The sequence below is a fragment of the Macrotis lagotis genome, chromosome 1 (genome assembly GCF_037893015.1).
Source record: "Macrotis lagotis isolate mMagLag1 chromosome 1, bilby.v1.9.chrom.fasta, whole genome shotgun sequence".
NCBI classification, from domain to species: Eukaryota; Metazoa; Chordata; class Mammalia; order Peramelemorphia; family Peramelidae; genus Macrotis; species Macrotis lagotis.
In genome coordinates, this window is record NC_133658.1 from 901791132 (window position 1) to 901803300 (window position 12169).

At 51.3% G+C, this 12169-nt stretch overlaps 1 protein-coding gene across 7 annotated transcripts in view; it reads right to left on the reverse strand.

Moving 5' to 3' along the window:
• The window catches only part of SIPA1L3 (signal induced proliferation associated 1 like 3), a 160362-nt gene that overhangs the window by 3650 nt on the left and 144543 nt on the right, over positions 1-12169 (reverse strand). For 6 of the 7 annotated variants that reach the window (XM_074219057.1, XM_074219058.1, XM_074219056.1 and 3 more), the window contains exons 17-20: positions 10723-10888; positions 9316-9517; positions 7889-8032; positions 3954-4083 (exon numbers count right to left, since the gene is read on the reverse strand). In XM_074219057.1, the coding sequence (XP_074075158.1) occupies positions 3954-4083; positions 7889-8032; positions 9316-9517; positions 10723-10888 (642 nt within the window). The remainder of the gene's footprint in view (positions 1-3953; positions 4084-7888; positions 8033-9315; positions 9518-10722; positions 10889-12169) is intronic. The other variant, XM_074219061.1, reaches the window with a different exon arrangement.

A 12169-nucleotide genomic window follows, 5' to 3' on the forward strand; every position in this document is an offset into this window, starting at 1 on the left:
TGGCAGAGGGATCCCAGGGGTGGGCGTGGGGCTCACAGGAATTTCCTACACATTCCTATCTGGTTATTGGGTTTCCTGGGCCGGTGGACTAGATCTGTCCCAACCCATGGTTTAATGAGTCACTGACATGAAAGTGGCAACACTATGCCAGCTGGGTCCCTGGCATCTGGGGGACTCCAGGTCAGGGCCAGGCTGGAAAGTTCTTGGGGGTCTGCCTCCTTTGTTTTGAAGCCTGGCTAAGACCAGCACCAGGACCAGGCAGGCCAGGAGAGGAGAAACAAATTGGTTCAGAGATAAGCTTTGGGGCCAGGAATGAGGGAGGTGGGGGGGCAGTCCTACAGATTCATGTTAACTGACCTCAATGAGGCCCTCACTGGCACTGCACCCTCCCCGGATTCCTGTCGGCCTCTCATCCTTCCCTTGATTCCACTGTCCCTCCACGATTACCCTCAATTCGCACCATCCATTCAGAATTTATCCATTTCCCCTTGTTCCTTGTCATCCATCCTTCCCCTCTTTTGTCCTTATTTAATGGTCTTTCATTTAGAAAAATATTTTAAACTTTTTAAAAACTTTGACTTCACACCTTCTAGGAAACTCCTTAAATGTGTCCAAGTTGCATTGTTCTCTGAGGCTTTGCCTGCAGATGTTCTAGTCTTTCTCTCCTCTGTTTTGAGTGCCTCTGCCACCATGACAGCCTATTATGGCCCAGTTCGTGTTTTATTTGCCCATTTTTCCAGCCTACATTCGGACTTCTAATTAGATGTTAGGGCTGGACTTTGCCTGGAGCTGGGGAGGACTGGGGGAGGCAGCCTTCTGGAGGGAAGATCTACGCTGGTCCTAGCAACTTTCTTGGGATACTGCATGTTGGGTTATTCCAGAATTTCGGGTATACATTGGAGACCTGCAAGCTTTCAATGCTCCCCAAATGGTCTGAACCAGGGCAAAATGTGATTGCAGACCCTTAGTCTGAGCTCTGCCAGTTCCTGACCTGGATTTGACAAAGAGCAGATGCTTCTGGGCTCTGTCCTGATCAGCCAGCTGTGGGGTTCTGGTGGCTCAGTGATAGGACTACAGGTTTGTTTGGTCTGGGATTCCTGTTGGGGTTATTCCTCCATAGGCTTCAAACCGGGCTAAAAGCTAGAACCAAGACCCTGCTCTGTTCTCAGGATTGAAGTCATGCTGCTGCTGCTGACTCCGCCCAGGTCACTGGTGAGAATCCAGGGCTGCTCCTTCTTGGTTTGGATATTCCCTTAACCTTCCTGATCTCAGGGGACCTGACTACCTTCTAATTGCTTACCTTGGAATGCCAACTTTGCATGTGGGTGGGTACCTCTTCAGTCTGTCTGAGATCAATGATTCAGGACTGGGTGGTAGGTGCCAAAGCTGCCAGGTGGCACCTGATCTGGTCTTATGTCCCACTATGGCTCTGGGGCCCTTTCCTTCTGGATGCATGCTCCTGGGTAGGCCCAGATTCTACAGAAGTCTCTATCTACCTAAGCTGCCCTAAACTAGAAAAATGTTTCATTATGACTTTTTCCTTGGATTTTTTCATGATTCAGTCTTGCATTTTCTAGGTCTGTTTGGAAGTGTTTAACAGCCATTCTGCCAGATTCCAAGCTGCCAATTCCTCATCTCACCCCCTGCCCTGACTATCCAGACCTATTCTTTCTTCTTCTCAACCTCACCCACAGCCTTGGGCCCCCATCTTTCCCACGCCTCCCTTCATGGGCTGCCGCCTGCTTTTCAAGAGGACCGAGTTCCCACTGAGCTCACAGTTCACTGCCGGTGAACTCACTCAGCTCCCCTTCTCCTCCATCACCCTCTCTCTGCTAATTCTTATCTCTGCACCTTGATCCTTCAAGGCCTTGCCTGGCAGTTAAAGGGTAGGGCGGTACACCAGGCTTAAGGTTCAGGAAGACCCGAGTTCAAATCTAATCCCAGACATTTGCTGTGTGACCCTGAGCAGGTCACTTACTTTACCTGCCTCCCTAAACTCACCAGTTAAACAAGAATAACAGTGGCACCTATGCTCCAGGGTTGTGGAATGGATCAAAGGAGTTATTTGCAGAGGTCTGCAAACCTTAAAGTGCCTCAGGAATGCTGGCTCATTGTTATTAACTCTACCTCCTTCCCCAACCAGCCCCCACCCCAAGTCCCAGCCTTCTTTCAGAGAGATGACACTTTTGCTCAAAGACCTGTGCTGGCTCCCTGCTTCCCACCACAGAGGAGAGGAACAAGGGAACCACCCCTCCACCAGGATCAAATACCAAGTGCTTTCAAGGCCTTGCATGACCTGCCCCCTCTACCCTTCTATGCTACTTACACCTTATTCCCCCCAATAACACACGCTTTAATCCAAGGATCCTGGTCCTCCTGGCTATTCCATTAACAAGACTCTCCATCTCCTGGCTCAGGGCATTCTCTCTGATCATCCACCAGGCCTGAAGCTCTCCCTCTCCTTTGCTCTGATCACTGACCTCCCCAAATAAACTATCCAGTCTCCTCATTCTAGGGTCTTATCTCTTGTTTCAATTTATAATTTGTTTGGTGTGTATTTGTTTGCATAATGTCCCCCCCTCCGGTTAGACTGGAAGCTCCCTGAGGGCAGGGACTGGATTGTCTTTTGCCTCTTTTTTGTGTCCCCAGGCTCAGCCCAGTGACCTGTAGACAGTAGGCACTTAATAAATCCTTGCTGATTGCCTGCTCAGGAACACTTCCTTCATTCCCTTTGCTGCTAAATCCCTGCCCCAGTCCGGGACCCCAAGGTCACCTCCTTTCTCCCTGAGCTCCTAGGCCTCAGCCACAAAAAAGGCTTCTTTTGTGACTGTCTCATACACTTCACTCAAAAGGATTAATCTGTTTTTGTTTGGTCCTGGGGCTTCAGTGGAGGAAGGAGGCTTCTCTTGACCTCTGATGCCTCAGAGAGCTGTGGGGGGCTGGCAGGAGACTGGTGCTTGCAGAGACCCAGGGGTACTCCATGGTGCCCTCTGTTAAGAGAGCTCTGGGCCCCCGTCCCCCAGGCTAGACATCTTCCTCCCCTGGGATGTCAGGCAGCCTTCCCAAACACAACACCTTGGCAGGAGACTATCATCACTCTCCCTGTGACCTGGTCAGCCTCCATTCTGTCCTCAATCTCACCCTCCAAATAGCCAACCCAGCCGGCAGTTACCTCAATTAACTTGCACCTCACTCCTGACCGTCTCCTCTCCGTGCCTATCACCATAACCCAGATGAAGACTTTTGTCATCTCTTGCAAGTTTTCCTGCTCCCTGTCTCTCTTCCCTCCAATCTCTCCTCATCCAGACGCCAAGGCAACTTTCCATATTACTCATTTACTCAAGAACTGTCGTAACTCTCTATTGCCTCCAAAATAATCCCATCCCTTGGTACTTTTCCCCGAAGCTCTAGCTGACCTTTATGGGCTGATTCCACCAGATTCCTCTTCCCTGTTCTGTGCCCTTGGCTGTTGGTCTCTTGCCTCTTCTTTGCCTTTGCCTAAGCTGTGGCCCCCTTCTGCCTTGCATCTCTTTGGTTTCCTTCAGTGTCATGCCTCAATGCCCACCCTAGTCTTTGTCAATGTACTTGGTTCTGAGGGGTCTCTCCTTCTTCCCAGGACCTGGGATTCCTTCCTTGTATAATCCTACATGCATGTCCTTGTAATGTAAGGTCCTTGAGAGCAGGGTCTCCCCAGCCCCTCACCCCTCACCTAGTCTGATATAGTTGGGGGGGAGGGGTCCACCAGGAGGACCTTCCAGCGTATTCTGTTCGCATGGTGTCTCCCGCACCAGCCTATAAGCCCCTTGAGGATGGGGATTGCCAGCAGCCTTACTTGGTATTCCCAGTGCTTAGTATTTGGCAGACAGTAGGCACTTAATAAACTCTTGCTGCCTAACAGTTGAGTGACTTGTTCATACTTATGCAAGTTCTCCCCCCCACTGGTGGGGCCTCACCTCATTGTGGGGGTGGTCCGGGGAGTGGTGGGCGTCCTCTCCAGGCTTGAGTGGACTGGGCTGTGTGCTGGTGCAATGTTGGGGCTCAGGGCTGGGTCATTGAGAGAGAAGAGAGAGACGGCACGCTGCACTGGAAGGGAGAGAAGACCAGGTTAGCAGGTGGCACAGGACCTTGGCCCGGGGGGGGGTGCAGCAGCTCTCCCGACTGTGATGTATTTAATAAAGGTCCCTGATCAGAATGGGAGCTTCCTAAAAGCAACTAAAAGGGACTATGGCTGGTGCTAAGCACTGGGCCAGGCCGGGGTCTGTGAGGCAGCCTGGGCTCTGTTGGGAGTGTGGTCACAGCAGAGGACCCCCTCCATTCTCTACCTCCCCCAGCTGGAGAAGCCAGGGTCAGGGGTGGGGCAAAGGGGCTGCTCAGCAGGAAGGCAGCACCTGGGCAGGGGGGGAAGCAGAGCTACATCCAAAGAAAGCTGGGGAAGGTGCAGATGGGGCTGGGGGGTGCTCTTCTTCCCTCTAAGTTCAGGAGACAGGTGGGTTAATGGGGGTGGGGTGGAGGAAGCTCTGCCATCAGAGAAAGCACCTAGCAGCCCAGCCCAAGCCCTGCCAGATATAACAGGGAAGGGCATCCTACCTGCTGCTGGCCTTGCCCGCCTGCCTGTCTGCCTCCTCCCAGGCTGTGGGGGTCCCAAGGTCGGGCACCCCTGCTTGGCTGGGGCGAAGTATCTCTCTCTGCCTCTCCTCTGCAGGAGGGCTCATGCCAGGCCCTTCTATACTGCTTCTCAAGGAGGAGGCCCAGGGAAGGGCTCCTTCCGGAGCCAGCTATGTCTGACAGGTCAGGGCAGATTCCCCCTGGGGACTGTATGCTCTGTCAGACCTGAAAGGGCAGTTTCCAGAATGGAGGGGGGCAGGTAAGGAGGAGATGGAGGCTCACTACCTCTGCATGTCCTGGTTTCAAACCACTTCTGTGGCACTTATTCATCTGCGTTGGCATTGCAATTATGGGTCTACTTCTCAAATGCTTGCCAGTCAGGGAGCAGCAGTAAATATAAACGGAGGAGGGAGAGGGTGTGCACTAAGGAAGATGTTGGGGTAAGAGTGGACCACATGCTCCATTAGCCAAAGTGATTTTAGGCTCATTGAGAGAAGTCTAATGCCTAGGATAGACAGGAGACAGTCTGACCAAGCTCTGATCATTGGGTCAGACCCCATTTGCAGCACTGTGCTCATTTCTGGGCCTCAAAACATAGAAAGGACATTGGTAAGCTGGAAAATGCCTAGAACGGGGATGTGGGGAAAGGCTGCAAATTCCAGTCATCAAGGGATGGAGAAGACAGTGTGACTAGCTTCACAGACTGGAAGGGCAAGAAGTGGGAATCATGGACATGAATCCAGGCTTGCCATGAGACAAAAACCTCCTAAAGATGAAAGTAAGGCAGAGGGGATGGGGAAGAAGCAAAGGCCGGGAGACTGCACTACTGGAGATGGATACTGCAGGCACAGGAGAGATTCTGAGATTCTGGCTGACAAGCCCACTTATGGTGACTTTTATATAAGACATTCCATTTCCCACCTCCACACCTTTGCCGATGACATACCACCTCCTCATCTCTATTCTGCTGGATCCTTAGTTTCCCTCAAAGCACATCTCAGGGGTCACCTCCCATGTAAAGCCCTTCACCATCCCACCAGTTAGGGTTTTCCTCTTGAAAATACTCCTCAGGTACTTGTTGTAGTTCAATTATTTCAGTCGTGACCAACTCTTCTGATTCCATTAGGGGTTTTCTTGACAAAGATACTGGAGTAGTTTGCCATTTCCTTCTCCAGTTCATTTGACAGATAAGGAAACTGAGGCAAACAGGGGTAGATGACTTGCTCAGGGTTACCCTGCTAGTGAGTATCCCAGGCTGGAATTGAACCCAGGTCTCCAAGCCTAGTGCTGCTTCTACTGTGCCACCCAATGCCCTTATATACTTAGTCCTTAATTATCCATGATAAGAGTATAAACTTGAGGGCAGAGCCTGTCTATATCATATAGGGCAAAGGTAGGGGTTTGATTAATGAATTGAACTAATAAATAAATTAATAAACTAAATTGAATGAAATTATTTTGGTCTTATCTCAATTTCTCCCTTAGAGTAGCTGACCCCAGGGACTCCAATACAACAGGCAATCCTTTTGGCAAGGAAATGGGGTTAAGGGACTTGCCCAAGGTCACACAGCTAGGTAATTATTAAGTATCTGAGGGCAGATTTGAATTCAGGTCCTCCTGACTCTAGGGCCGGTGCTCTGCACCCACTGCAGATCCACTTTATCAGCCTGCAGATGATGCCAACTAATGGATAATGGATAATCAGCTGTTGAGGGGTCAATGGCACAGCCTTCTTGGATTGTTTGACATAGTCAGGAATGCTCTATTCTAATATGGACAGGTCTGGGGAGTCTTGGGAGGCTGCAGTGGATGTGCTAATTTGGGACTACATAGACTTATCAGGGAGGTGTGTGGTACCTACCTTATCCAGATTGGGCTTACTTTCCTTTCACTGGGAAAAAAGGGGAATTTTGGGGGCTCACAATTAGTTTGGTTCCTGAGCCACTAGAAGCATAAAAGATTCAACCTTTTGGAGATGGGCTGGTGTTTGTGGATTGAGAGGAATTTGCATTCCCTGTAGGAATGCCATTCTGATCCAGAGTTGCTGACTATCCTAATAAATGTTGGGGGTGTGGAGGCAGGGATAGAGAGTCCTACTTTATCTGAGCTAGTAACCTATATAACTAGGAATTGTATTGTTTAATATCTTATCAACAAAGTGTTTTATTAGATTTTAGGGTCCAAGAGTGTCTCATTATATTCTAACATTGAACCTGATCCACTGGACTGGCCCTAATTAAGCCTGTTTCCAGACCAGGCCCCCTGGAACCGAATGAGGGCACTCCATAGCAGGAAGAACTAGGTGAAGGGGCCAAGTCACCCAGGGTGAGGAGGGGAGCCCAGGCAGGGCTGGCTCTCAAAGATACAAGAGAAGACAAGTTCTCAGGGTTACTGAAAGACAACCCCTGAATTTTCAAACTAGCCTGTCTGTTCATCTCAGTCTGATATGGATCTCCAAGTTGGCTCCCTATGCTTTTCAGACATGTGCTCACAGCCCAGGGAGGTCCAACCTCTGAGGAAGAAAACACAGTACCCCCTGCCCCAAGCTAGGATAGTCACGACTCAGTCATGGCCCCTTGCTCCTGCAACAATACTTCTTGTCCCCAGAACCATCCTCTCATACTCCACATCCAACAATAAAGGTTTGGAATCTGCTTGGTGAGAGTGGCAGGTTTTTCTAAAGGGGTCTCTTCAGGGAATAGCCTGGGGGTCAGGAGGTCATGTACCCAGGAGGTGATCCTTGATATTCCCCCAGCTTGGGGAGCCACCTTAGCGCTAAGGTTATATTTCTCCTGAGCTGGCCTTGGAGCTAGGAAGATTTGAGTTCTTATCCAGCAGTGTGACCCTGGACAAATCATTTTATCTCTGTCTGCCTGTTTCTTCAACTAGAAAATTTGAGATAAAACAGTAACCTCTTTCCCAGGGTTGTTGGGAGGATCTGTAAAGTGCTTAGCACTATGAGGGTTTGTTTGCCTTCTGTAAAGGTAGTCGGGGTAGCCAGTCTCCTTGTTTGACCATTGCTGACTTTGGTCACCCCAAAAGGCTCTACTGAACCCAACACCTGAGAGAAGCTTAGTCACTGAAAGCGGGAGATAGTGAACCTCACCGAGGGTCTTGATGGAGGCTCCCAGCATGCCTGGGTCTCAAAGACTGACCCCATCAAATCTAAAAGAGCACACTAGAAAAGTCAAGTGACTTGTCTATGGTTTCACAGTGGCAGAACCTGATGCCCTGGCCTGCTTCCCTCCCTCCCTGGGAGGTGGTGGGGGCTGAGGGAGCTTACCTTCATAAGCTTTGGCAGCATTGACCAGACTGGACCACTCAAGACCAGCAGCAGTGTCGGGGAGGGGCATCATCCCAGGGTCCAGGCGCCTCATTGGCCGGTCCCGCACGTCAGTCAAGGAGAGCTCCGAGGCCGAGATGGTGGCTGAGCAAGGCAGAGCGGGGAGATGGGATGAAGACACTGACCTGGGGATGACCCTCTCAGTCTCCTGAGGGGGATGCCCCCCCAAGATCCCCGGCTCCCTGGACTTGATCAGTGGTGGCTCAGACTGCTGCGCTAATCAGGAAACTCCTCAACGACTCCGGTGCTGCCCCTGGCCTCACATTCCTGTGTTCCCACAAGGGCCATCAGCACTGGAGGGTCCTTCATTAGCAGCCAATAGTTAGCAACAGGCAGGGCTCCCCTCCAAGTGAGCCACGTGGGCAAGAGAAGTGCCCTCCACCAGGTGGAGAGTGCAGGCTCCCGCAAAGGAGGGGAGGAGCATGGGCTGGGGACAGGCAAGAGGTAGCTCCACATTAACTCTTTCTTTGCCAGGGCTGGGTGGAGGCCTCCATGCAGCTGCTGGCCAAGACATGAGAGCTAATTCCAGCCCAGCCTAGACACTGATGGATCTGTCTTACACAGTCGAAAGGGGATGACTTCCACAATGTCACAGCCTCAATCTTGCCCAAAAATGCCCCTCAAAGGAGCAAAGGATGCCTTTCTTGATCCTTTCCTGGCTTCCCTGCCTCGAGTTTGTCTAAAGGCATGGGGTCAAGGGGTCAAGGGCTCAGTCCAACCACATTTAAACAGACTGAGGGAGCTCTCCCTGGTGGGAAATGAAATCTGGGAACCTCTTGGAGGGATGCCCCAATGCCACTCCCTTCCTCCTGGACTTCTATTCCCATCCATTTGCCCAGATCTGGTCATTTCTTTGTTGGTGTGGAAGGTTATGGTTATATCAGATCAGATTATGGCAAACTTTGATACTTAGGTATTGAAACTTGGCTGAGGGTTTTAATATCCTGAAATTCTGAATAATCTCTTGGAGTTGGCAATTGACTTATTGCCAACCCAATAATCCTATCCTGTCCACCCCTCATACGCCCAGGGATTTGGCAGAGGTTATGGTGCCTTGGACCAAAGAACAATGTCAGAAGTCTGATTCCTCCCCCATCTCCCATCAAGGTTCCCATGATTCTTTCCTTCTACAAATACGGGGTGTGGAGCTTGGAAAGAGGGAGAAGACCCAAGCCTGATCTTTATTAGGATCTCTGCCAAGTCAGAGGACCATTTTTCCTTTCTTGGTCAGAATATTTATGTCTCTGCTCTCTGGGCCAGGTCTCTGCAGGCTGCATTAGCTATAACTAATTGGACTAACAGGAAGAGAGCTCCAGAACCACTTCTGAACCACTGCTCCCCAGGTCTCACACTCAAAATGTGCTCACATTTCTTCTCGGGGAAGCCATTGCCACCAGTTGGGTGTGGGTGCGAGTGCTGGCGGCGGGAGGGTAGGGTGCTGGAGGGGTAGGTGCTTGTGAAGAGGACATCGCTGGGCAGGCCAGGCTCGAAACAAGGTGGGCTAGAACGTGAGGCCTCCCGTCGGCCGCTGCACAAGCTCTCATCAGACAGGGTCCTCTGCAGTGCCTTCTGAAAGGAGAGGGTGAGGTCAGACCCTCAGAAGTGGGACCCAAACCCAGTCAACTGCCTCCCCAAAGCCTCTCCAGTTAGGGCAGTGGATGGAGTGCCAGGTCTGGAGTCAGGAACACTGAGCTCAGATCTGGCCTCAGACAAGTCACTTTACCTCCACTTGCCTCAATTTCTTCCACTATAAAATGGGAGTGATACTCATGGCCTCGATCACGAAGGGTTGTTGTGAGGACCAAATGAGCTCATTATGAGGCAGTGTCCAGCACATGGTAGATGTTTAGTTTGGACTTCCTTCTCTCATTCTGTTCTGCCTCCATCCCTCCCACTTAACTCTTCTCTTCCTGGGTCACTGCTTGTCTGTCCACAGGTCTCTTTTCAGCATCCCCTCCCAGTGTCTCAAAGCACCCACTGTGCTCCCCCCACCATGCCCCAGCACCAACAGGCAGAGGAGGCCCTCACTTTCTCCTTCAAAACTTGATTCTATTTCTGGCTTCTCCACAAGGACTGCTTCATCTCGCAAGTTCTGGGGTCCTGGGTTCAAATCAGGGCTGTGGCATTTACTTGCTACTGTCTATTAACTGATGTCACATCTGTCCTGCAAACCATTTTTCTCCTCTCTAACTGGGGCTAATGGTACCTCTGGGGTGGCTGGGGGGCAAAAGAGCTAAGGTTGGAGGCACCACAGAAATGGGAGGCCAGGTGGGCTCTAGCTTCAAGTCTGTCTAGCCTCTTGACCTGCTGATTAGCCTGGACTGATGGACTGATTCTGTTACTTACAGCCTGACTATCAAGCCCCTGGGGCCAGGGATGGTCCTCCTGGGGTCTTTGGGTGTCTCAGGAGTGAGAAAGGAGAGTGTCTCTTTAACTAGAAGTAGGTCCCCCTGTCCTTAGCAGAACCCACTTGGCCTAGGCATTGCTTGGCAGATGCGAATGGGGGCCTCTCTGCTTCCTGCTTGAGGAACAGTCCCTCTGACTATCTATGGTTAATGTTGTCAGGAGGCAAGAATGAACACAAGACACAGAAGGGACAGGGTGGGGGAGGAGAGCATATGACCAGCTAGGGTTCTTCCTTCCTTGGTCGGAGGTTGAAGGCTGAGCCTGGTTGGGACTGATGGTTCTCAGGTTCTTGCCTCACTCACAGAAGGCATTGGGTCTTGTGACAGGTGACCCTCCCTTCCCCTATCCCCAAGAGTTTAGGTACTCACGGAAGAATCCCGCTCCTGTTCTGGGGTTAAGGGATCCATGATGATGAGCTTCTTAAGGTCATCCTCAATGGTTGACTTGTAATTCTTCCGGGGGGAGCGGAGATCACGCAGGGATGCCCTTAGCCTGGGCTGCCCAAAGACATTTTTTGTGTTCATATCGATTTGCCTGAAAAAAATCCAGCGAGAGGATCAGGGGGGCCCAGTCTCTCTCCCTTCCATGCCAGATGGGACGTTCACTACCCCTTCTATCTGGGGAATGGGCAGAAGGTACCAAACTAGTCCTTTTGTCCTTTTCAACTGCACTCTCATGGAGTGAACCCCTGGAAGCAGCTCAAGAATGGCCAGCCATCGTAAGTAATTTGGACACTGGTCAGTTAGTTGGGTGGCTCAGTGGACAGAGCCCTGGGTCTAAAGTCAGAAAGACTAGAGTTCAAATGTGATTTCAGGCACTTACTATGTGACTCTGGGCAGGTCACTTTACTTTGGCCTGCCTCAGCTTCCTTATCTGTAAAATGAGGATAATAATAGCTCCTTCCTCACAGAGTTGTTGTAAATATAAAAAGCAGGTACTACCTGTAAACTATTTTACCAATTAGAAAGCATTAGATAAACGTCAGCATCTAGAGACATGGTAAAGAAGGGAAACCCTGCTTTTTTGGGAATGGGAGGAATTAAGGACAAGAAGCATTTCAAGGGAGTGGGGGGAGGGGGAAGAGGCGTGGGGAGCTGGGGTAGACATGCAGAGAGCATGGGGGTGGGCTGGGGTGAGGCCCAGGTCTCTGAAGGATCAGTGGCAAAGCTGATGGAGGAATCGGAGTGAGGGGGGCATCTGAAGCAATGGGAGAGCGTCGGCCACACTGTGGAGCAGGCCTGGACTGAGCAACTCATCAAGGGGAGGCCAACAGGGCCAAAGGAAGGATTGAGGCAGCCAGCCCTATGAGCGGGTTTCCTCCAGAAACTACATGAGGGGAACTGCCCCTTATCCTTCTCTGGGGAGGCAGCCGGGACCTGGGGGTATGCTCACTGATCATGCTGTCCCTAGAGCCCTTCTCCTGCAAAGCCTGGGCAACCACACAGGTGACGTGGTCCTCTGGCCATGGCTGCCTCTCGCAGAACATGTGGCCTCTGAAGGAGACAGGCCTGGATGCTGGGCAGGACCCCTGAAGCCCACCTATTCCAATTCCCCTGGAGAGCACTCAATGGCTCATGCAGCCTCTCCATCACAGGAGAGGACAGGAATGGGAAATTTGCTTAGAGACCACTCTCTAAGTGGTCCATTCGGTGTTAGCCCAAGGGGATGGGACCACCGATCAGGGAAGAAGCAGAGGGGGAGGGGACGTGGCGGACGGTACTCACACGGCCTGCAATCTAGTCCAACCTAGGCAGCGGCTTCAATCTGCCCGGCCTCCCTCGTAGGGAAGGGAGAGCTGTGCTAACAAGGACCCGA